The 22710-nt window shown below is 43.1% G+C and overlaps 1 protein-coding gene and 1 long non-coding RNA gene across 11 annotated transcripts in view; one reads left to right on the top strand and one right to left on the bottom strand.

Moving 5' to 3' along the window:
* The window catches only part of SIRT5 (sirtuin 5), a 40368-nt gene extending 25567 nt beyond the window's left edge, over nucleotides 1-14801 (bottom strand). Inside the window, exons 1-5 of one of the 10 annotated variants that reach the window (XM_054685602.2) lie at nucleotides 14496-14686; nucleotides 10136-10197; nucleotides 9362-9520; nucleotides 4742-4891; nucleotides 501-634 (exon numbers count right to left, since the gene is read on the bottom strand). In XM_054685602.2, coding sequence (XP_054541577.1) covers nucleotides 501-634; nucleotides 4742-4856 — 249 coding nt within the window. In that variant the 5' untranslated portion in view covers nucleotides 4857-4891; nucleotides 9362-9520; nucleotides 10136-10197; nucleotides 14496-14686. Of the gene's footprint in view, nucleotides 1-500; nucleotides 635-3836; nucleotides 3978-4741; nucleotides 4892-9361; nucleotides 9521-10135; nucleotides 10198-13625 lie in introns of those variants that run through there. The other 9 variants (XM_009450542.5, XM_054685600.2, XM_009450539.4 and 6 more) reach the window with 9 other exon arrangements.
* Nucleotides 14770-16917, top strand: LOC107975063 (uncharacterized). The gene is made up of 2 exons (XR_001718268.4): nucleotides 14770-15025; nucleotides 15783-16917. It is a non-coding gene; the product is annotated as an uncharacterized LOC107975063 (long non-coding RNA).
* Nucleotides 16918-22710: the final 5793 nt, after the last annotated feature.

The raw sequence follows: 22710 nt of genomic DNA, 5'->3' as shown, positions 1-22710 counted from the left end.
GGTGACTTTTACTTTATGTATATTAGATCTCAATAAAAATTGAATTAAAAAAATCCGCACCTTCACAGAACTTACATTCTGAAGGGCTTCCTATAAATTTTTGAATATCAAATCCTAACCCTTCAATAACTGACATTAGTTTTAACATGAAAAGTTCACAGAAACTTTATGTGTCATACTTGAGTTCAATAACTTTAGAATAAAGTAATGAATGATGCTAACCAAGGTCTTCTGATTTCACTTTAACACAATTATTAGGAGAAACTGTTACCTGAATAAATGCAATCCACACCTATCTAGGAAGGAAAGTGGCAGCCTTGCTTAAATTTTGATCTTAGTCATAGGAACTTTGTGTTTATGCCAAAATCAATGAGATAATAGGGTCACAGTTCACTTAAAAACATTTCTCCGGGGTTTCGGGGATCGGTATAGGATTTGAGTCAAACTCTGTTATGGTTTCATTCGACAGACGCTTTTAATGTTCTGGAAACTTTACAAACCTGGGCTTGCCATTTTCTCCAATAACCTCCAGCTCCTCTGAAGGTCGGAACACCACTTTCTGCACTAACACCAGCACCTGAGATGATGACTATATGCTTTGCTTTTGCAAAAAACTTCCGAAAATCTGCCATACCTAAACAGAGTGAAATCTTTATCAATCCAGTGTACTGTTTGGACATTTGTATCCCATATCAATTGTCTGTATCTTGAAACTTGACCTAGTGTGAAGTTATACTTTAAGATAAACAAACATCATTCCTGTACCATGAAAACACCATCCCCATGTGACCTGCTGGGTGAGTGTACACTATTTTAAAGCAGCAGGGGCTTTGGGCACACACAGCCGGCTCTGCACCGCAGCTCTGCCTCCCACACAAATGTGTGATCTCACGTAAGTTACGTACCTTTCTCCATCCTCACTTTCCTTGGCTCTTTGAGGTGCACAGTAGTGCCTTCCCTAGAGCAGGCATGTTACGAAGATTAAAAAAAGCCTAGTGGGAAGGAATCCATCTTCCTTCATAAAAGTAAAAACAAGCCTGTATGTTTGTGTGAGTGCTGAGTTGAGGCCCACTGGACCCCAAAGCCTACCCTTCCTCCCCAAGTTCACCTTCCCTTTGGGGATCTTGCTAATTTCAGCTTCCCTCAGCACAGCGACTGAAGGTGAGGGCAAGGGTCTTATTTGAGGACACATGGCCTTCTTCTTGACAAGTCAAATAGGAGCCAAACTTTTCAACAGGACACTGCCAGAGACTTGGGGTAGCAAAGGGAACTGAAGACAGAGAATAACACGAGAGGAAGTAATTGTGGACACAGACCATGGCTTGCCCTCCCGTCCTGCAACTCCAGGCAGTTCTCCTGCCTGAACACAGACCCACAGGGACAGCAGCTATGGTGGTGAGGGCTCCCTGCACCCCAAGTGCTATGCCAAGCACTTTACGTGGATCACAAGGTGGGATTTTTTCCCCCTGAAACAAATGTCCTCATCCTAGGACAAGAAGCAGGAGCCAGACTTGGAACTCATGATGGGGGAAGCTGCCACTGTTTCTCTTGGGCAGCAGAAACTGGGAAAGGGAGGTCAGCTGGGGACACAGCTTGTTTCTGCTTCTCTCCTAGGCACTGCAGCTCTGCAGGCCCTTGTAAGGTAAGCGCTGTGGCCCTGGAAAGCCAGAATTAAGGGGTACAACACTGAACATACACTGCCAGGAGGAGAACAGAGAGCCCCTTTTCTGCCCTCCCCCTGGAGAAGGGAGTGCTGTACCTCATTGCCTGCTGCAGGCCTAAGATACTGAAGCCGGGAATGCCCCACCCTGGATATGGAGATCTTCCAAGGATGGCCACCCTGTGTTAAAGCACTAAGAATTCCAGCAAATGTGGAACTGAATTCCTCAGCTGACTAAGCAGGCTTCCTGGCCTTCCTCTCTTGAGGAAATGGCAACCAAGGCTAACCCTTGGACTGAATGAATGAGGGGAGGCTAACCCTCCCCTGACAGATGGAACCAGGGACAGGCAGGAAGCAGGCAAGGAAGAAACATAGTGGGATGGGGGCTCAGAGATGGTGAGCTTAAATATTAAAGTGAACGTGGCCTCATTTTGTATCCCAGCCATAAGGGGCATCCTACTGGTTTCTCATGTATGGTTGACTCCCTCTAAGCAGGGATGGAACTTACTCATCCTCATAAGCCCAGAGCCACACACTATGCCCAGCCTAGGATAGAGACTGTCAATAAGGGCTCAACCCCTCCTCCCCTTCCCTTCCTTTCTTCCCTACCATGGACTCCTGGTAAAAATGAATTCAGAAGAAGAATAGGCTTTTTCCTCTCTGGCTCCATTCATGTTTTGGCAGCACAAGGCTGAGAGAAATTAAGACGGTCATGGTGGAACAGAACAGAGGCCTCAGAAATAACACCACACATCTACAACCATCTGATCTTTGACAAACCTGACAAAAACAAGGGGGAAAAGATTCCCTATTTAATAAATGGTGCTGGGAAAACTGCCTAGCCATATGTAGAAAGCTGAAACTGGATCCCTTCCTTACACCTTAGACAAAAATTAACTCAAGATGGATTAAAGACTTAAATGTAAGACCTAAAACCATAAAAACCCTAGAAGAAAACCTAAGCAATACCATTCAGGGCATAGGCATGGGCAAGGACTTCATGACTAAAACACCAAAAGCAATGGCAACAAAAGCCAAAATAGACAAATGGGATCTAATTAAATTAAAGAGCTTCTGCACAGCAAAAGAAACTATCATCAGAGTAAACAGGCAACCTACAGAATGGGAGAATATTTTTGAAATCTACCCATCTGACAAAGGGCTAATATCCAGAATCTACAAATAACTTAAACAAATTTACAAGAAAAAAACACACAACCCCATCAAAAAGTGGGCAAAGGACATGAACAGACACTTCTCAAAAGAAGACATTTATGTAGCCAACAGACACATGAAAAAATGCTCATTGTCACTGGTCATCAGAGAAATGCAAATCAAAACCACAATGAGATACCATCTCACACCAGTTAGAATGGCAATCATTAAAAAGCCAGTAAACAACAGATGCTGGAGAGGATGTGGAGAAATAGGAACACTTTTACACTGTTGGTGGGAGTGTAAATTAGTTCAACCATTGTGGAAGACAGTGTGGCGATTCCCCAAGGATCTAGAACTAGAAATACCATTTGACCCAGCCATCCCATTACCAGGTATATACCCAAAGGATTATAAATCATGCTACTATAAAGACACATGCATACCTATGTTTATTGCGGCACTATTCACAGTAGCAAAGACTTGGAACCAACCTAAATGTCCATCAATGATAGACTGGATTAAGAAAATGTGGCAAATATACACCATGGAATACTATGCAGCCATAAGAAAGGATGAGTTCATGTCCTTTGCAGGGACATGGATGACACTGGAAACCATCATTCTCAGCAAACTATCGCAAGGACAGAAAACCAAACACCGCATGTTCTCACTCATAAGTGGGAGTTGAACAATGAGAACACATGGGTACAGGGCGGGTAACATCACACACTGGGGCCTGTCGGGGGGTGGTGGGCTTGGAGAGGGATAGCATCAGGAGAAATACCTAATGTAAATGATGAGTTGATGGGTGCAGCAAACCAACATGGCACATGTATACCTATGTAACAAACCTGCACGTTGTGCACATGTACCCTAGAACTTAAATTATAATAAAAAAAATAAATAAATAATTTAAAAAATAAAAAAGTAAAAGAAATAACAAAAGACGGTCACAACACGCCATTCTCGTCAGGTTGCAACCAACCCAACTACCCCACCAATCACACTAAAGCTCTACCTGAACTCACATCCCTTCCAGAGATAGGCTGCTTGTTTTTGTCAGGTTTGTCAAAGATCAGATGGTTGTAGATGTGTGGTGTTATTTCTGAGGCCTCTGTTCTGTTCCACTGTGACCATCTGAATTTCTCTCAGCCTTGTGCTGCCAAAACATGAATGGAGCCAGAGAGGAAAAAGCCTATTCTTCTTCTGAGTTCACTATAGACTAGGGCCCAGATAGGTTAATTTGTAGGTTTTTGCCAGGTAGAGCTGCAAAGTATTTCTGTCCAGGAGAAAATTTAACCTCATACTGCCCTATAGGACAATCACCAGTTTTCCTCCCCTGCAGAGAGATAAGGATTTTAAAGTACAAAACATGTGTAAAAAGCTTAAATGCAAATATTCTGGCAGAAGCAACAAAATGTCCTAGATGGACTTGAGTATCAAGGAGATAGGCTCTGAAGGTGCCCTAGAAGGGGTTACCTAAAAGAGAAGAGGACAGGTGGGCGCGGTGGCTCATGCCTGTAATCCCAGCACTTTGGGAGGCTGAGGCAGGCAAATTACGAGGTCAAGAGATCGAGACCATCCTGGCCAACATGGCGAAACCCCATCTCTATTAAAAATACAAAAAGTAGCTGGGTGTGGTGGCATGTGCCTGCAGTCCCAGCTCCTGGGGAGGCTGAGGCAAGAGAACTGCTTGAACCCAGGAGGCGGAGGTTGCAGTGAGCCGAGGTCGCACCACTGCACTCCAGCCTGGCGACAGAGCAAGACTCCGTCTCAAAAAAAAAAAAAAAGAGAAGACGACAGAGTGGCTTTCTCCAAAACCCTGCCCAATACCTAATTTGACAGAGACATTCCTCTCGAAGTGTAGGACTTTCAGGTACTTCACATTTGGCTGCAGGTGAGGCAATGGGTAAAATGACTTACTTGAACTTGGCCGAGCCATTTTCGGGCAAATCTGGTTTCGTGTGGACGCTGGAGGCTTCAGGCCACAATATAGCTGGGAAATCAATCGACCTGGGACAATCTGGAGAGGTCGCATCAGGGTTTGTTTGTAGTTCTAATGCTTGAGGCGGGCTTTAGAAAAATCACAAAAACAAATGGTGTAGAAACAATCAGCAAATATTTTTATATATGGAAATATGTATAAATATTTATATTTTATATATTACAGAAACGCATCGTGTATATTATATTATACCCACACACACACATACACGAATGTCCTTTAAAAAATCTTTAGTAACAGATCATCCTCTGAACTGGCTGTTTTCCGTTTGTGTTCTCAAGTGCTCCTAGAGGTGCAGAGGTGCCTTGGAGCAGTGCTTCTCAAAGCGTGTTCCCTAGACCAGCAGCGTCGCCATCACCTGAAATCTTGTTAGAAATGCAGCCTCTGGTTCCACCTCAGACCTGCTGAATCAGAAGCTCTGGGGGTGGACCCCATCATCTATTTCCAGGTGATTCTAGTAACTACTCAAGTTTGAGGACCACTAAAATGCACGAGAAAGGGTTAAATATGAGAATTCATTTGAAAACTTGCTGCTTTTCAAAAGGTATGAAGCCAGGTGCAGTGGCTCATGCCTATAATCCCACCACTTTGGGAGGCCGAGATGGGTGGGTCACCTGAGGTCAGGAGTTTGAGACCAGCCTGACCAACATGGTGAAACCCTGTCCCTACTAAATACAAAAAATTAGCTGGGAGTGGTGGTGCATGCCTGTAATCCCAGCTACTCAGGAAACTGAGGCAGGAGAACTACTTGAACCCCGGAGGCAGAGGTTGCAGTGAGCCGAGATTGTACCATTGCACTCCAGCGTGGACAACAAGAGGAAAACTCCATCTCAAAAAAAAAAAAAAAAAAAAAAAAAGAACAAAGAAGAAAAAAAAAGGTATGAAAACCACCACTAGTCTCTCAACTTGCGGTCAAAGTACAGTTTCTTTCTTTTATTTCAGACAAGGTCTCACTCTGTCACCCAGGCTGGAGTGCAGGGGCGTGATCACGGCCCACTACAGCCTTGACTTCCTGGGCTCCAGCGATCCTCCCACCCCATCCTCCCCAGTAGCTGGGACTACAGGCACGCGCAACCATGCCCGGCTAATTTTTGTATTTTTGGTAGAGACAGGGTTTCACCACGTTGGCCAGGCTGGTCTTGATCTCCTGAGCTCAAGCCATCCACCCACCTAGGCCTCCCGAAGTGCTGGGATTACAAGCATGAGCCACCACGCCCAGCCCAAAGTAGTTTCTATGAGAATGTAATTTCTAACTGAGAACCAAATTCTGAAGGGAAGAAGTGTACTGTGACAATAGTATTAAGATAACATTGTGTCACAGAAACTCGTGGATCTTAAGGCACATTCAGTAAATCTTTGTCTATACCTGAGGAATTTTGTAAAAAGAAAACAAACACAGAGAAAGACAACATTTGGAACAATGACACTGATTGTCCAACAAAACTGTGGGGTCAGAAAATATAACGGTGGTTGCCAGAAAGGGGAGGAGTGATTAAAAAGGGGCATGCGGGAATTTTTTTTTTTTTTTTTTTTTGGTGGGAGGCAATGGTATTGTTATATATCTTGATTGTGGTAGTAGTTACACGACTGTATCTGTCAAAACTCATAGAACTCAATACTAACAAAGGGTTAATTTTATTAGACACATATTTTACTTCAAAATAATGAGTATAGAGCTTCAGTTTTACAAGATGAAATGAGTTCAGGGGATTAGCTACACAACAATGCGAATAGACTAAACTGTACCCTTAGTAATGGTTAGAATGCTAAATTTTGTTACATGTGTTTTACCACAATTGTATTTTGTAAGAGAAAGGCAAGGGGATAAAAGAATATACCTTAACTTTCTTGCATTTGCTATAAAAACAAAAAAAGAATTCACAAGAAATTAGTAAAAAGAATTGAGTATAGGGTGGGAAACGCTATGTAAGGAGATTAGAGCTGAGCAAGGATTTTCAATATATGTGTTTCTATATTGTTTGGATTATCAATGCCTTCCAGTCCAAGGAACACACTTGTACTCGAGCAAGTTGCGAGAGATAGAACACGCCATGAAGAACTGCAGCATCTGTTAGGAACCTGGAATGGACTGATTAGAGGATTTGTGCTTGTGTTAGATCATGTTGGGGAGAGGTTCATGGAAGTGGGGCTTTGTTCTGGATTTGATGCTGTTAATGGATCTTATCTAAAAGGTGGAAGGAATGAAGAGAGGCTAGAGCTGTGAGTGGCCAAGCAGGAGTCCCTCATGTTAGCGGCATGGGAGGATGTTTGGTCATCTTTGTGGCTTCAACAATGTTCCTGTTTCGGTCCCAGTTCAGACATGATTACTGAGTGGCCTTGTTCTTGTCCTGACCCATTGTGGTCACAGAGTGGCCCTGTCTGATATTGGTGCTCTGTGACGTGGTTTATGTTCAACAGAACACCAAGGCCTATCAGATAGTGCCAGGCTCAAGACTAGAAGCAAACCAAATGTCCATCAATTTATAAATGGGTAAACAAATTGTGGTTTATCCATGCCATGAAGACTCTTCAGCAATAAGAACAAACTACTAATACCTTCAACAGCATGAATGAATCTTTAAAAGTGTTATCCAATAATAACTCTATAGTAGAAAACCTGGCAGCTACCACCTTAACCAAGTGATCAAAGTTAACATCACCAGTAATAAGACATGGCGACTCCACCTACCTCCTCATATGATGCAATGAGAAGGGCAAAGCATCACTTGTGTGGCATTCATGACTGCAATTTAGTTATGAGAAAATGCCAAACTCAAGCTGAGGGGCGTTCTACACACTCTACAGCAAAACTGGCCAATACTCTTCAGAAAAGTATCAAAGTTTTGAAAGATAAGAACTGGAGAAACTGTCCCAGGTCCTAATGAGACATGACAAGTAAATGCTACGCGGGATCCTGGGTTGGATTCAAGACCTGAAAAGGGACATTAGTAGGACAAATGGCAAAATTTGAATGAAGCCTGTAAATTAGTTACTAGTACTGTATATGTAAATGTCTAGGTGTAGTACTTGTCCTGGTTTAGATCATTGCACTCTAGTTAGGTAAGATGTGAACATTAGAGGAAATTGGGTAAATGGTATAATGAGAACTCTGTGTACTATTTTTGCAACATTTCTGTAAAACTAAAATTATTTCAAAATAAAATTGCTTCACAACAAGAAAAAAAAGGGCCAGCCATGGTGGCGCACACCTGTAATCCCAGGACTTTGGGAGGCTGAGGCAGGAGGATCACTTGAGCCCAGGAGTTCGAGACCAGCCTGGGCAACAAAGTGAGACCCCATCTCTACAAAAAAGTAGCTGGGCATGGCAGTGCATGCCTATGGTCCCAGCTACTCAAGAGGCTGAGGTAGGAGGATCACTTGAGCCCAGAAGGTTGAGGCTGCAGTGAGTCATGATTGTGCCACTGGACTCCCTGCCTGGGTGAGTGAGACCCTGTCAAAGAAAGGAGAGAAGGCCAGAGCAGGAGCGAGAGTGAGGGAGAAAGAGAGAAAGAGAAAAAGAGAGGAAGAAACAGAGGGAGGGAGAGGGAAGGAGAGACAGAGAAGCATTATGCTAAGTGAAAGAAGCCAGATACAAAAGGCTACATAGTTTTTGAGACCATTTATAAGACATTTTAAAAAGGCAAAACTGTTGGTACAGAAATCATACCAGTGGTTTCCAGGGACAGGGGTCGGGGGAGTGAGGGGGAGCAAAGAAATTTTTAGAGCAACGTAAAATTACATTATCTTTATTTTTGTGATTTTTTTCAACACTCATAGAACTGTATAATAAAAAGGGTGAATTTTACAGTGCGTAAGGAGTAATATGATAAACCTCACCTACAAATAAGCAAGCAAGTCAACACGTTTTCAGTGTATCCTGTCTCTTCTGCAATCAAAAAGACTGTAGAAGAAGATTGACACTCAAAAAGAGAAGAGGTTAGAGAAACATGGTGTAGTGTCTCCAGAACAACCTCAGGGGACAAGGCTGTCTGGCTGCCTAAAGTTACTTCTGCAGGGAAGGCAGGCAGACTGGCTGCTAGAGGGAAGTGAACAGACTCATGGGCCCCAGCAGCCACTCTGGTGAGCAGCTCCCAGACTCAGTGACAATGGTGACATCCAACCAACATGAATATCACCCCAGTGCTTGATTTAAAGAAAGCTTGAGGAAAATGGATTGCCATGATCTTCAACTAGCATGGGCATGATAAACTTTTGACAAACTTCAATTTACCTGGAAAACTCGGTAAGGAACAAATGAGGTGCTAATATAGTTTGTGGGTTTTTTGTTAAAATCTGGAAAAACTTAAACATATACAAAAATAAACAGTGTAGTATGGGGAACCCTTATATTCTTATCACCCAGCTTCAATAATTAGGGGCATGAAGTTTTAAAAATATCGTTAGAGATGACAATTATTAAACTTGCATGTCATGAAAATTGTGACGATCAAAACTCTGAATACTGCCTAACCGTAACTAAAAGCTTCTTATATGCTGCATGAAGTTAGTTAGGCTATCATCTTGAGCTTAATACATACCTTTAGTTATTTCTCCCAAAATGAAGATGGTTGTCTCCACTGCTGCTTTCTAATATATTTGAATCTGGAGACATCAATATAATACAGACTTCTAATTTGATCCAGAAAATTATTTTCTTCTTCTGTAGGTTTTTATATGTTAGAAAACATTTCCACGTACTGTAAAAGAATTCAAAAAACTACTGAATAAACTGTCATTTTTTTAATCAGGCATGAAGGTAGGATTGTAAAAGTCATTAAGAATTTAAAAGAAATTAAGAACAATGTCACCTGGAATTATTCCCAACATCGTAAATGTTTGTAACATAAAACTATTTTCTTAGTCTTTATTTGCGACTACAAAGTATTTTAAGACTAAAAGTCTAAATACAATTTAGTATTTGCTACTAAATAGTCTTTTAAGATACTACTACAAAGTCTTTATTGAAAACATCCTTTGTGCCAACATGTATCTGCTTTACTAGGGTGTCAGGGCAGGCAGTGGTTCTAGTTTCCACAAGGTTACAACCCTGTTCAAATTTAGAAGCAATGTCAGAAGGGTGACAGGGCACCATTGTGACAGTTAGAGGAAAGAGGACTCAGGGTGAAAGCTACCCTGGGTGAAGACTCCTGCCTTGATTTTATCTTCCAGGTGGGAAAAGAGGCCTTGAGGGAGGAAATAAACTCATTGATCAGTCATTGGGAGCTTTTTGGTTGCTAGGCAGGTTCTTATAAATTGACATTAATCCAAGTAATGTCATTTAATGATGCCTTTTCATGAAATCTGAAACTCACCTAACAGATTTTTTTTAAAAGCCTGTATGTTCTCTGTGAAAAGGGGGGGCACCCTACCAATTCTGAAAGATAGAAGTGAAAGATTATATCAGAAATTTGAGGGAAAAAAATTTACAGAAAACTCAGGACCTGATGGCTTCACTGATGACCTGAATTCTACCAAATATTTAAAGCAGAACTAACACCAATTATTTTCTTTTTTTCTTCTTCTTTTTTTTTTTTTTTTTTTTTTTGAGATGGAGTCTCGCTCTGTTCCCCCGGCTGGAGTGCAGTGGCGCCATCTCCACTTACTGCAAGCTCCACCTCCCGGGTTCATGCCATTCTGCCTCAGCCTCCTGAGTAGCTGGGACTACAAGTGACCGACACCACACCCGGCTAATTTTTTGTATTTTTAGTAGAGACGTGGTTTCACCGTGTTAGCCAGGATGGTCTCGATCTCCTGACCTCGTGATCCGCCTGCCTCGGCCTCCCAATACCAATTATTTTCAAACTCTTCTAAAAAACTAAAGAGGAGGAAATACTTCTAAACTCATTTTAGGAGGCCAGTATTACCCTGACACCAAAGCCAGAGAAGGATGTTACAAGAAGAAAAACTACAGACCAATATCCCTGATGAACATAAATGCAAAAATTCTTAACAAAATACTAACAAACTGAATTCACTGACACGTTAAAAGGATCATTCATCATGATTGAGATTTATCCCTGGAATGCAAAGATGGCTCAACATACACAAATCAATAAATGAGATATACCATATTAACAAAATGGAGGACAAAAACTGTATGATCACCTCAAAAGATGCAGTAAAAGCATGTGACAAAATTCAACATCTTTTCATAATAAAAACTCTCAATAAGTATAGAAAGTACTGTGACACAGAAAGACCAAATATGACAAACTCACAGCTAAATCATACTCAACGGTAAAAAGTTGAATGCTTTTCCTCTAAGATCAGGAACAAGACAATGATGCTCACTCTCACATTGTCTATTCAGTGTAGTACTAGATGTCCTAGCCAGAGCAATTATGCAAGGAAAGGAAGTAAGTCATCCAAATAGGAAGGGAAGAATTTTTCTATATATGTTTTCTATATATAAGATCTATATATAATATAGATATGTACATAAAATATAGATATATAATATCTATGTATATAAGATATACAGAGAGATCTATAGGGATATATAAAAAATATATATAATATATAGAGACATATAAGATATATGAGATTTCTATATATAAGATCATTTTATCAGCATGATCCCTGTTTGATGATAGTATGATTTTATATACAGAATACACTAAAGACTCAACCAAAAAAAACTGTTAGAACTAATAAACAAATTCAGGGAAGTTGCAGGATACAAAATCACATATAAAAATCAGTGGTGTTTCTATACTATAACAACAACCTATATGAAAAGAAATTAAGAAAACAATTTCATTTATAAAAGCATTAAAGAAAAAACCACTTCAGGTAAATTTAACCAAAGATATAAGACCTGTACACTGAAAACCATAAAACACTGATGTGAGAAAAGAGACACAAATAAATGTAAAGGTATCCCATGTTCAGGGATTAGAAAAATTAATGGTTGTTAAAATGTCCATACTATCCAAAGCAATCTACAGATTCAATGTAATCTCTATCAAAATTCCAATATCATTTTTCACAGAAATAGAAAAAACAATCCTAAAGTTCATATGGAATTGCAAAAGACCCTAAATAGCCAAAGCAGTCTTGAGCGAAAGGAACAAAGCCAAAGGCATCACACTCCCTAATCTCAAAATATATTATAGGGCCATTGTAATCAAAACTGCATGGCACTGTCATAAAAATGGGCACATCAACCAATGGAACAGGAATAGAAAGCCCAGAAATAAGCCCAAGTATTTACAGTCAATTGATTTTTGACAAAGGTGCTAAGAACACACAGTGGGAAAAGGAAAGTCTCTTTAATAAATGGCATCAGGAAAACTGAATATCCACATGCTGGATAACAAAATTGAGTCCTTATCTCACACCATATACAAAAATCAACTCAAAATAGATTAAAGTCTCAAACATAAGACCTGAAACTGTAAAACTAACAGAAGATAACATAGGTGAAAACTCCATATTAGTCTGGGCAATGATTTCTTGGCTAGGACCCCAAAAGCAACAAAAGCAAAAATAGACACATGGGATTGCATCAAACTGAAAAGCCTCTGCACAGCAAAGAAAATAATTAACAGAGTAAAGAGACAACCCACAGACTGGGAGAAAATACTTGCAAACCATGCATCTGATAAGGGGCTCCTATCTAAAATATATAAGAAACTCAAAAAACTCAACAGCAAAACAAAACAAAACGAATAACCCGGTTAAAAAATGGACAAAGAACCTGAACAGGTATTCCTCAAAAGAAGACATATGAATGGTCAACAAATACATGAAAAACGCTCAACTTTGCTAACCACCAGGGAAATGCAAATTAAATCACACTGAGCTACCAACTCACGCTTGTTAGAATGGCTATTATAAAAAAGATCAAAGACAACAAGTTTTGTCCAGAATGTGGAGAAAAGGGAACCCTGGTACACTGTTGGTGGAATGTAAATTAGTACAGCCATTTTGGAAAACAGTATGGAGGCTCCTCAAAAATCTAAAAATAGAATTACCACATGACCCAGAAATCCTACTTCTGGGTATATATACAAAGGAATTGAAATCAGTATGTTGAAGAGATAGCTGCATTCCTGTGTTGTTTTCAGCATTATTCACAATAACCAAGATATAGAAGCAACTAAGTATCCATCAACTGAGGACCGGATAAAGAAAATGTGGCACATATATACAATGGAATACTATACAGTCTTAAAACAGAAGGCAATTCTGTCATTTGCAACAACATGGATGAACCTGGAGGACATTAGGCCAAGTAAAATAAGCCAGGCACAGAAGGACAAATAGCATATGATCTCACTTACATACTTGGGGTCTAAAAAAGTTGAACTCATAGAAGCAGAGTAGAATGATGGTTACCAGGGGCCTGGCAGAGGGCTGATGTGGAAGGGAGGGATGTTGGTCAAAGGATACAAAGTTTTAGTTAGGTAAGAGGAGTAAGTTTTAGTGATCTACTGCACAGCATGGTGACCATGGTTGATGATATATTGTATATTTCCAGGAGAGTAGATTTTCACCACAAAAAATAAGTAGGTGAGGTGATGGATATGTCAATTAGCTTGATTTAATCTTTCTACAATGTATACGTATATCAAAACATTACACTGTACGCTATAAATATATAAATTTGTCAATAAAAATAATTATATCAATATACATATTTATATAAAACAAAATACATGCTAAGGATAATGCAATGAACTGCAAAAAGTTGTACAGGCTCCCAATAAATAATTTTTGAACGCCTAAGAGCTAAATAAATGCAATACATCACTCCCAGGTGTCTCCACTAGGGGGCCCCATTCCCTCCCGTTCCATCACCTGCTTTCCTCAAGGTCGTCTCCACCCTCCTATTTGTTGATACCCGGCCTCTGACCCAGTTCATCACTTTCCCGGGCTTCCGGGCGCCACCCTCTTCAGGTTTTCCTCCTACCCCTCCAGCCCTGCCCCTCTGGATCTCCCATCCTCCCAGCGCTCCAGACTGCATGCGGCCTCCCCGCCCCGTGTCCAAGAGGCAGCTTCCACTCCACGCGGGCAAGCCTGAGCTCCAGAGCCGTCCTCAAGCCGCCTCCTCCCGAAGCACTGGGACTTCATCCTTCCGGCTGCTACTCGTGCCCAGGGACTAGGCCCTGAGCCTTCCCTTCTCGCACGCCCCATAGCCAAGCTGCTCAGCAGAACCTGACGGCTCCACCTTCAAACTACGTCCGGAATCCGACCCCTCTCCACGCCCACTGCCTCCACCCCGGCCACCTTCCTCGGTCACCCTGGCAGCTGCAATGACCAGGGTGACCTTTCTGAAAAGGGAGGCTCCGTTCGGAGCCCTCGCGGGGCTCCCCAGCACAGCGGCCTCCCATGCCCACCTGCTCGGGTGGGATTACTTTCCAAGCCCGTTTCCATCCCCCTCCCTGGTCTCCAGCCGCAACGACCCCCACGCAGAGCCCGGAAGACCTTGGGCCCCGCACATGCTGCCGGCCCGCTAAGAGTTCTGGGTACCCCCGGAGCGCCTTCCAGGCTTTCTCCTAGAAGCGCTGTGTCCCGACCGCGCTCCGGACCTGAGCCACGGCTCACCTGGGGCAGCTCGCGCCCCCGAAGACAGTCTCCCACGCCCCGCCCCCCGGGGTGCCTCCCTCCCAGCTCTCTGTACCCACCCACCATCCCCCACATCCCTTCCTCCAACCGCTAGCCAGTCACCAGTCAGGGACCGCAGGGCAGAGGCCGGGCCGCGCATGCGCACCGCGGACCGGTGCCACCTCCGCTCGCGAGCCCGCGGCAGGCCCTGGGCGGTGCGCGCAGTCCCGCGAGAGCAGTGCTTGGTCGGGGCCTCGAAGCCGGAGCCCGAGCGGGAGAGGCCGCGGAGACCCCGGCCCGGCGCAGGCAGAGACGCACCTGCGGGAGGCGGGCGCGCCGGCTGGAGAGGAGGCCGTGGGGCGGAGCGGCTCAGCGTTCTGCTCGGCTGCAGCGGCCCCTGCCGGAGACCCGGGCGCCGTGGTCTTCTTTATAATTGAAGGATTGTCTCTCTGTTTTTATTTGGGGTGGGGGTGGGGGCGGCGCAGTGACTTGCTTCGACTTTGTCAGCTTCCAGGGTTCATTCCACTGCCCAAATATGTAGTGAGTTACTACCGGCTTTGCTTCCTCCTTCAGCAAACGGCTGGACCACACAACTTCAGGAGAGAGGATTTTAAATGTTAGGGTCATTTTCCCTGAAACGATTTCAAATGACGGTGAGTTGGTTCCCAGGCTAGGCCACCTAACCTCGAACGCAATGACGAGTGCACTCTGACTGCTGAGCTGAGAGCCTTCCGTGGCTCTGGGACCCGGTGACTCACGTGGCTCCGCATGTCCCCGTTCCCTTAAAATCGGAGTCTTTCCTTTTTCTTGGATTCCAGCTTGCCACCAGCACCACTTGGCAGAATGGAATTGCTTGCGGGCATGTCAGTGGACTAGAAAGGGAAGTAAGTGGTCTGAGAACTTGGGAGCCAAAAATGTTACATTAACATTTTTTGCCTACCTAAAATCTCAGCCACTTCCCACAGTTTGGCTGGAAATTCAGCCCATATTGAGGCCCTTCTCACTCCTGCAGGTGTTACCAGCAACTCAGAGGTTTATGGAGTAACGAAATTGGGGAGGGCCTCACATCCGGCTGCTGTTTTTCCCCCTAACGTGTATGGTGCTTATTCTGAGCCAGACACTTTAAAGAACTGCACATTATTAACCATTTTAAATCGTCCCCACCACCTGATGAAATAGGTACTGTTATCCCCACTTTATGGGTGGGGAAACCGAGGCCCAGGGAGGTCAAGTAACTGCGCAAAGCACAAAACTGTTGAGTAGTAGTGTTACCAGGGCAGTCCTGGAGAAATCGCTCAGAGGGCAAAACTGAGAGCTCATTATTTTCTTAAACAGTAGACAGCTGAAAATGCTCATTGTTTTTTAAACCGTTTTGTTTGTTTGATTTTTTCCTCGTCTCTTTATCTATAGGTAACCCAGCTTAAAACAACTGCGGTTGGCCCGGGTGCCTCACTGCCCTTTGCCAAGTACCAGAGAAAGATAAGTCCTACTAGGAACCAGAGAAAACCAGAACCAGCCACCCCTTGTTACTTTTAGATCATTAATACATCATTATATGCTCCACTCCCGACCCGTAGAAGAGAATCGCCGCCATTTTCTGATAGTGCATTGTATGAAGAGGCATGTTTATGAAATGCACCTGTGCGTCTAGAGTTCCTCCCGGCATATGCTTGCATGCCTCCCCACTCCACATCTAACGCCTTACAATTCCCCAGCTTCCCAAAGCTCCGGAAGAAGGGGGTCTCTAGAGTGAAAGTTTACTCCTTCTCTATTCCTGGCCAGGAATGAAACCCGCTTGCCGTTTTTTCCAGTTGGTGTGCTTTCTTTGCAACTGATACAGACTAGGAAAAGAACGCAATTTACCAGTAACAGTAGAGCTGGGATTTAAATCTAAGTGTTTTGACTTCAAAGACAAGGTTCCAAGCTGCTACACATACCAATTCTCGTTAAAGTGTATTCCATTTCTTTTGTGCTTTCATATTGACCATTGTGTGTTAATCCTTTCAATTGGAAGAAGAGGGAGACAGTGCCAGTTATTGCAAACTTTCACAGTCCACAGGCCCGATATGTAGCCTTCACCACCCACAGGTTCTGCCACTTCTGGGGCATTATATTCCATCAAGATGGAGGCACCTGCCATCCACATACCAGCCCTGGAACTCATCCCTTCCCCCAGACTTGGAAACGCCAACTCTCCCTGACCAGTGTCGAGCCACTTCCTCATCTTGATACATCAGCCACTATCCTTTCCATCTTTCAGGCAAGTCCAGCTTAATTTCTCGATGGCCTTGCCCTTCTAAAAGGCCGTTCTCTTTTCCCAGATGACTTTTTCCTATCCCCTCCACAGTAACTCCCCTCATCCTTCCAGTCTCAATTCAATTGTCCGTTGGTGGGGTGGGGCGGGGGGAGCCTTCTTAAACCCTCCTCCCTCACAACTGCATGAGGTCCCTTGTCTCTAATATAAGCTCCTGTAGCACCATGGCACTTATCCCAGTTGAGATTTTAAATATATTTCTGTGTATTTGATTAAAGTTTCTCTCCTCCACCAGGCTGTGAAGGTGATTTCTTGTTTTGTTTTGCTCCCCGTGGTATTCCCAGCACCTCAGGATCCCTTATAGTAGATGCTGAATTAGTAAATACATATTAAATAAATGAATGAACAATCTCACAGGAAAAGCAGCCTCAAACTCAGAGGATAATGGCTTGGGCTATCTTTACTAAAATTTAAGAGGCGAATGACCTTTTCTTTCTGCTTATGAGTGTCTGTAGCAGCACAAAATAAAAAATAAACAAGCAAGATAGAGTTCATTGATAACTCATCCTATTTACAGAGGTTTTCCTGGGACATATGGGTAGGTGACAGAAGAGTTTAGAAGCACATACACTGGAAAATAATTTTGCCTATTTCCTTTGGTGAGATTCAGACATGTCAAGCTTTAACTCTGGAAAGAAAATCTCTCTCCATCCTGAGTTTTACATCCTCTTGGGATCTCTCACTTTACTGGTTATCACTGCTGTCTCTCAGGGGTGAACTGTCCTCTTTAAGCTTCTGGTGCAAATATAAATATGGAAATAAATGCCTAGGGATTTATTTCCTAGAATGACCCTGCCCTGAGTTGGAGCATCACATACAGCACCACGAGTTGTGACCCTAACCTCCATCAGCTGGTCAGTGCATCTGCGTGTAACATGTAGCCATAGCATTCTCCCGACCCTGCTACACACAGCAACAGTGCACACAGCACATCTTAAGAAATAAAATTGACATGAATAACTGAGAGGTGGCAGACAGGAAAATGGGGATTGCAGGTGTTTGCATGCTCTGCAGTGAGGAAAGCTAGGTTGTCAGGACAAGTCTGCAACAGAAGGCAGTCTGGGGCCATGAGAACAACACACTGTCTTTCGATGGCTGGATGGTTGGATGATGAGCCCATATTCTTTTCTTTCTTTTTTTTTTTTTTTGAGACAGAGTCTTGCTCTGTTGCCAGGCTGGAGTGCAGTGGCGTAATCTTGGTTCACTGCAACCTCTGCCTCCCGGGTTCAAGCAATTCTCCTGCCTCAGCCTCCCGAGTAGCTGGGACTACAGGCGCCTGCCACCATGCCCAACTAATGTTTTTGTATTTTTAGTAGAGACGGGGTTTCACCATGTTGGCCAGCCTGGTTTCGAACTCCTGACCTCAGGTGATCTGCTTGCCTCGGCCTCTCAAAGTGCTAGGATTACAGGAATGAGCCATCCCTGACCAACCAATTAGCCCTTTTTAAAAAAAAAAAAAAAAAAAAAAAACAGAGTCTTGCTCTGTCACCAGGCTGGAGTGCCGTGATATAATCTCGGGTCACTGCAACCTCTGCCTCCCAGGTTCAAGCGATTCTTCTGTCTCAGCCTCCCGAGTAGCTGGGACTACAGGCACCTGCCACCATGCCCAGCTAATGTTTTTGTATTTTTAGTGGAGACAGGGTTTCACCATGTCAGCCAGTCTGGTTTCGAACACCTGACCTCAAGTGATCAGCTTGCCTCGGCCTCTCAAAGTGATAGGATTACAGATGTGAGCCACCACAACCAGCCAATGAGCCCATATTTTTTTACTCTTTTCTTTTCTTTTTTTTTTTTTGAGATGGAGTTTCGCTCTTGTTGCCCAGGCTGGAGTGCAATGGCACGATCTTGGCTCACTGCAACCTCCACCTCCTGGGTTCAAGCGATTCTCCTGCCTCAGCCTCCCGAGTAGCTGGGACTACAGTGCCACCACGCCCAGCTAATTTTTGTATTTTTAGCAGAGACGGGGTTTCACCACGTTGACCAGGGTGGTCTCGATCTCTTGACCTCGTGATCCACCCACCTCAGCCTCCCAAAGTGCTGGGATTACAGGCGTGAGCCACCACGCCCGGCTGAAATTTCTGTTCTTTATAAATTACTGTTCTTTATAAGTTATCCAGTCTGTGGTATTCTGTGACAGCAGCACAAATGGACTAAGACAATACCCCAATCCATCTCCAATGAGGTGTCCAAGTTCTCTACTCTCCCAGTGTTTACCATTGGATGGAAGGTTGTCCATAGTTATTGGGTGGGGGTAGGAGGGAGTTTAGTGGGGAAGGTCCATGCTTGAGGACCTCTTTGTCTCTGATACCTTTCCACCCTGGTCTTTGGTCTCTACAATTGTTCAAGGATGAGGATCAAAGTCCTAGCAGTTTCCAAATGCTGATTCTTTCTCTGATGAGAGACCTGTATAGTTTGGGGGGATTCTTATAACCTTAGCTCCCTTGACATGGTCTCCTTAGCTTCTGCATCTTGGTAGGTTTGGATCTTTTCCAGCAGAGGGCCCTTCTCTTGACAGAAAGCTGGTAGAACAGGATTCTCTCCAAGAAAACTAAAAGCCAACTCCCTTTCCCATGGGGCCGTATCAAGTCCGTGGAAAACGTGCCTGAATCTTTTCACTGCTGAATCCTGGAAACACAGGCATTCCTAACACAGCCCAAACTCTCTTGGGTCTGTTCCCTCAGGCCCACCTAGCCACTTCTTTCCTGTGGGTTTTCACAGGTACATATTGGCTACCAGTCCCTGAGGTCCTCCAGCTCTAGGGACACAGGTCAAGCTCTCTGGGTGTTTTTCTGAAGCCCTCCTCATTTGTCTTGAGGTGTAGGGAAAAGCTTTGTTCTCCTCACCAATGAGAGATAAGAAACATACCTGCATTTTAACAACGATAGTCAGAGAATTTTTTTCCTTTTACGTGTCTCTGGATGAGTGAGGGGCTAATAATGGCATAACAGTAACAATAGCTAATGTTCGCTGAGCTCTAAGCACCAGGCACTATTATGAACATTCCCCATGGGTTATTCTATTCTTCAATCCTCACAATGACCCAGTGAGGTAGAGGCTTTGATTTTCTTCATTTTACCGCATGGACAGATGAACTAATCTGCCCCTGGTCACGGAGTTGCTAACTACAGGGTCAGAATTTGGACCCAGGCCTTCTGGCTCCTGAGCCCATGCTGTTGCCAACTATGAATAGTCTAGCACCTCTCTTTCAAAGGTGGGGGTGCTCGTCACCTCTTTTCTTCTCAGCCTTCTGAACCTAAGCAACATTCTGAGGCAACCAGGGACATTGCGTGTAATATCCTGATACATGAAAATATATATATATAATGTTGTACATTATATATAACATATAAAATGTGCATTTTTTTCTTTTGCTCCCTACATTGCCTCTATTTTCCCCTGCTTCCTTTTGTGTTTGTTTCAGTCTCTCATGTTGGAGGCTTTCCTCAAGTATCTGATGATCCTTGACTGTCTGTTCACAGCAAGACACCAAAAATGGATAGGATGATCCCAGGTAGGGGTGGGGGTTGAGGAATGGCTTCACTGTTGGGCAAGGATAGAGCTAGTTCATTGGAGGACACAAAAAATGTCAGTCTTTGAGGCTTTCAGGTATTTAAAGAAGCATCATACAGTATCCTGTTGGTGAAAGGTATGTGCCTGTTTGCCAGAGTTTTCCTGACTGAGTCGTGGAAGAGGGTTTGGGATGGGGTGGGAGGTCCTTAATATTAAAATGTAGACTTTCTCTTAGTCCTCTTTTTTTTTTTTTTCCCCAGTGCAGCATCTCTCCCTCACTCTCCTCTGCTTGCTGTCCCCAGGTTGTCCCCAAGAGTGGTGCAGTTTTTCCAACGAAGAAAACTTTCGCTTTGTACAAGCATGTGGGGAGGCGAAGGAGAGGAGAAGATGGGAGGGAGGGGGAAGGAAGCAGAATTTTTTAAAAGCTATGCAGCTCTAGAAACTGAATCCTATTGATATTTTTGAAGGGAGCAAGTTAAATATATAAATTGCTTTAAGGAGAATTAATAGATTTATGATAGTGAACTTTCCTATTTGAAAACAATGTTTACCTTTCCATTTATTCAAGTCATCTTGTAAATCTCCCAGGAATGTTTTCAACTTTCTTCATATGAATTTTCCACATTTTCCTATTTAATTTATTCCTAAGTATTTTATAATTAAAAATAAGTTGTGGAAGTTAACCAAAGGATGTGTTCATTTCGAAAAGTCATCTTTACATGAAGAACTGAACAAAACAAAAAATAAGACAGTAGGTCGAAAGCTAAGAAACACGAGAATAAAAATCCAATATTCTTCAAATTGACTGGGTAGATGCAGCCACCTCTAGTATAATTTCATCCATCCATCCATCTATACATCCATCACAGCATCCATCCATTTATATACTCATTCATTTATCTTTTATGTGCCAAAAACTGGCTAGGCCTTCAATGTGAGCTCTGTATGAGTACTGATAATATTAGCAGTGCATGGATGAAATAATAAAACTCTACTATCAAACATACTCTTTTTGTTTTTTTCTTTAGCCCCTCCTCAAAACTTTAAATACTGAAATTTAGTCTTTGCTTTTTCTCCCTTCCTTTCTAATGCAGAGCTCTACAGGGTACCTGTTGTAAATATTAACATTTTCCTTAGGCGCATAAAGCATTTAAAAAATTTTTTTCATCAGAGTCTTTAAGAAGTTTAATATAATCTGGTGACAGGTCAAGGCAAAAGATTGAAGTTGAGGCAAAACTAGTGCACCGGCATTGTCTCTAATCAGGACACTTTATTAGAGCGGTAGGAACAAAAAACACCCTCAGGAAACACACAGAAGAGAGCTTGGGTTTAAGTTCTACTTCAGCGGACATTTGTCCATTTTATTACATATTCGATCTGTATTTATTTCATAAACAGATTTGATCACTTACTCCACTGAGTGTGTGATAAACACTGGAGTGCATGTAGAAGTGTGTTGCAGGCAATGTTCTGTGGGACTGAAAAGCACAGATTTAAGAATCCAGTCTTCACCAATTCTGTCTTAGCATCTTGAACCTCAGATTTTACACCTTTCAGATGGGGCTAATAATGCTCATTCTGAATGCATTGTTGTAAGGATTAAATGAAATAAGGTACAAAGAGTATTTAACATAGTGCCTAGCATACAGTACCACCCAATAGGCAGTTGCTGTTCATTCGCTACTTTCCAGGACTAGGTTATGAAATTACTTTATACATTTCACTTTGAAATAACATCTGAGTAGTTATTAGCAACTATCAACCCCCTCATCTTTGTACTGTTTCATCAATCTCCTTGAAAAAGAAACCATATATCAACCCTCTTGGAAAGGCATAAAATGAATATTAACCAGATTCTGAAATTTCCGTCATGTCAAACAGGCGTGATTCTGAAAACAGCAGCATCAGCAACACCTGGAAGTTTTTAGAAATGCTGAATATAAATCCCTACTCTAAAATGCTCCATCAGGATCTGCATTTTCAGATCCTAAGGTGACTCTATGCACTTTACAGTTTGAGAGTTACTGCCCTTGTTTACCTACCAGTGGAAGTTCAAGAGGGCATTTACCTGATGATTTTTGGAAGCAGAGGAGGAGAATGAGACATAAGATGAGAAAAAAGCAGTGGAAACTCTTGGGACTTTCCACATGTCCTGGCCTCACCCAGGTCCACAGCCCTTTGAACTTGCTTATCCTCCCCATGATGGACATGCATGGTACAAGATACCACCAAGAAAGGTGTATGTGGTGAACTGGCAGGGAAATGCGGAAGGGGGCTCTCTAGAAGACAGAGTGTGGGCTGCGGGGACCCTGGAAGTGAATTCATCCTCAGGAAAGAAACAGGAAGGCATGTTGAGCTGGTCTCAACAATAAGTCTAAGGTCTGAAGCCGGGCAGCAGGTCTAAGTAGACAGAGCATAGTGGTCATGACGCAAGCCTGCCCAAGCCAGTCCCCTTGACACCACCTGAGCTTTAGAGAGGAAAGAGCTTATGTAAAAGTAAAGCATTTGGCTCAT

This window comes from Pan troglodytes, chromosome 5, assembly GCF_028858775.2.
Source record: "Pan troglodytes isolate AG18354 chromosome 5, NHGRI_mPanTro3-v2.0_pri, whole genome shotgun sequence".
NCBI classification, from domain to species: domain Eukaryota; kingdom Metazoa; phylum Chordata; class Mammalia; order Primates; family Hominidae; genus Pan; species Pan troglodytes.
Note: the sequence above shows the minus strand (reverse complement) of the source record. Positions and strands in the feature narration are given on the sequence as shown.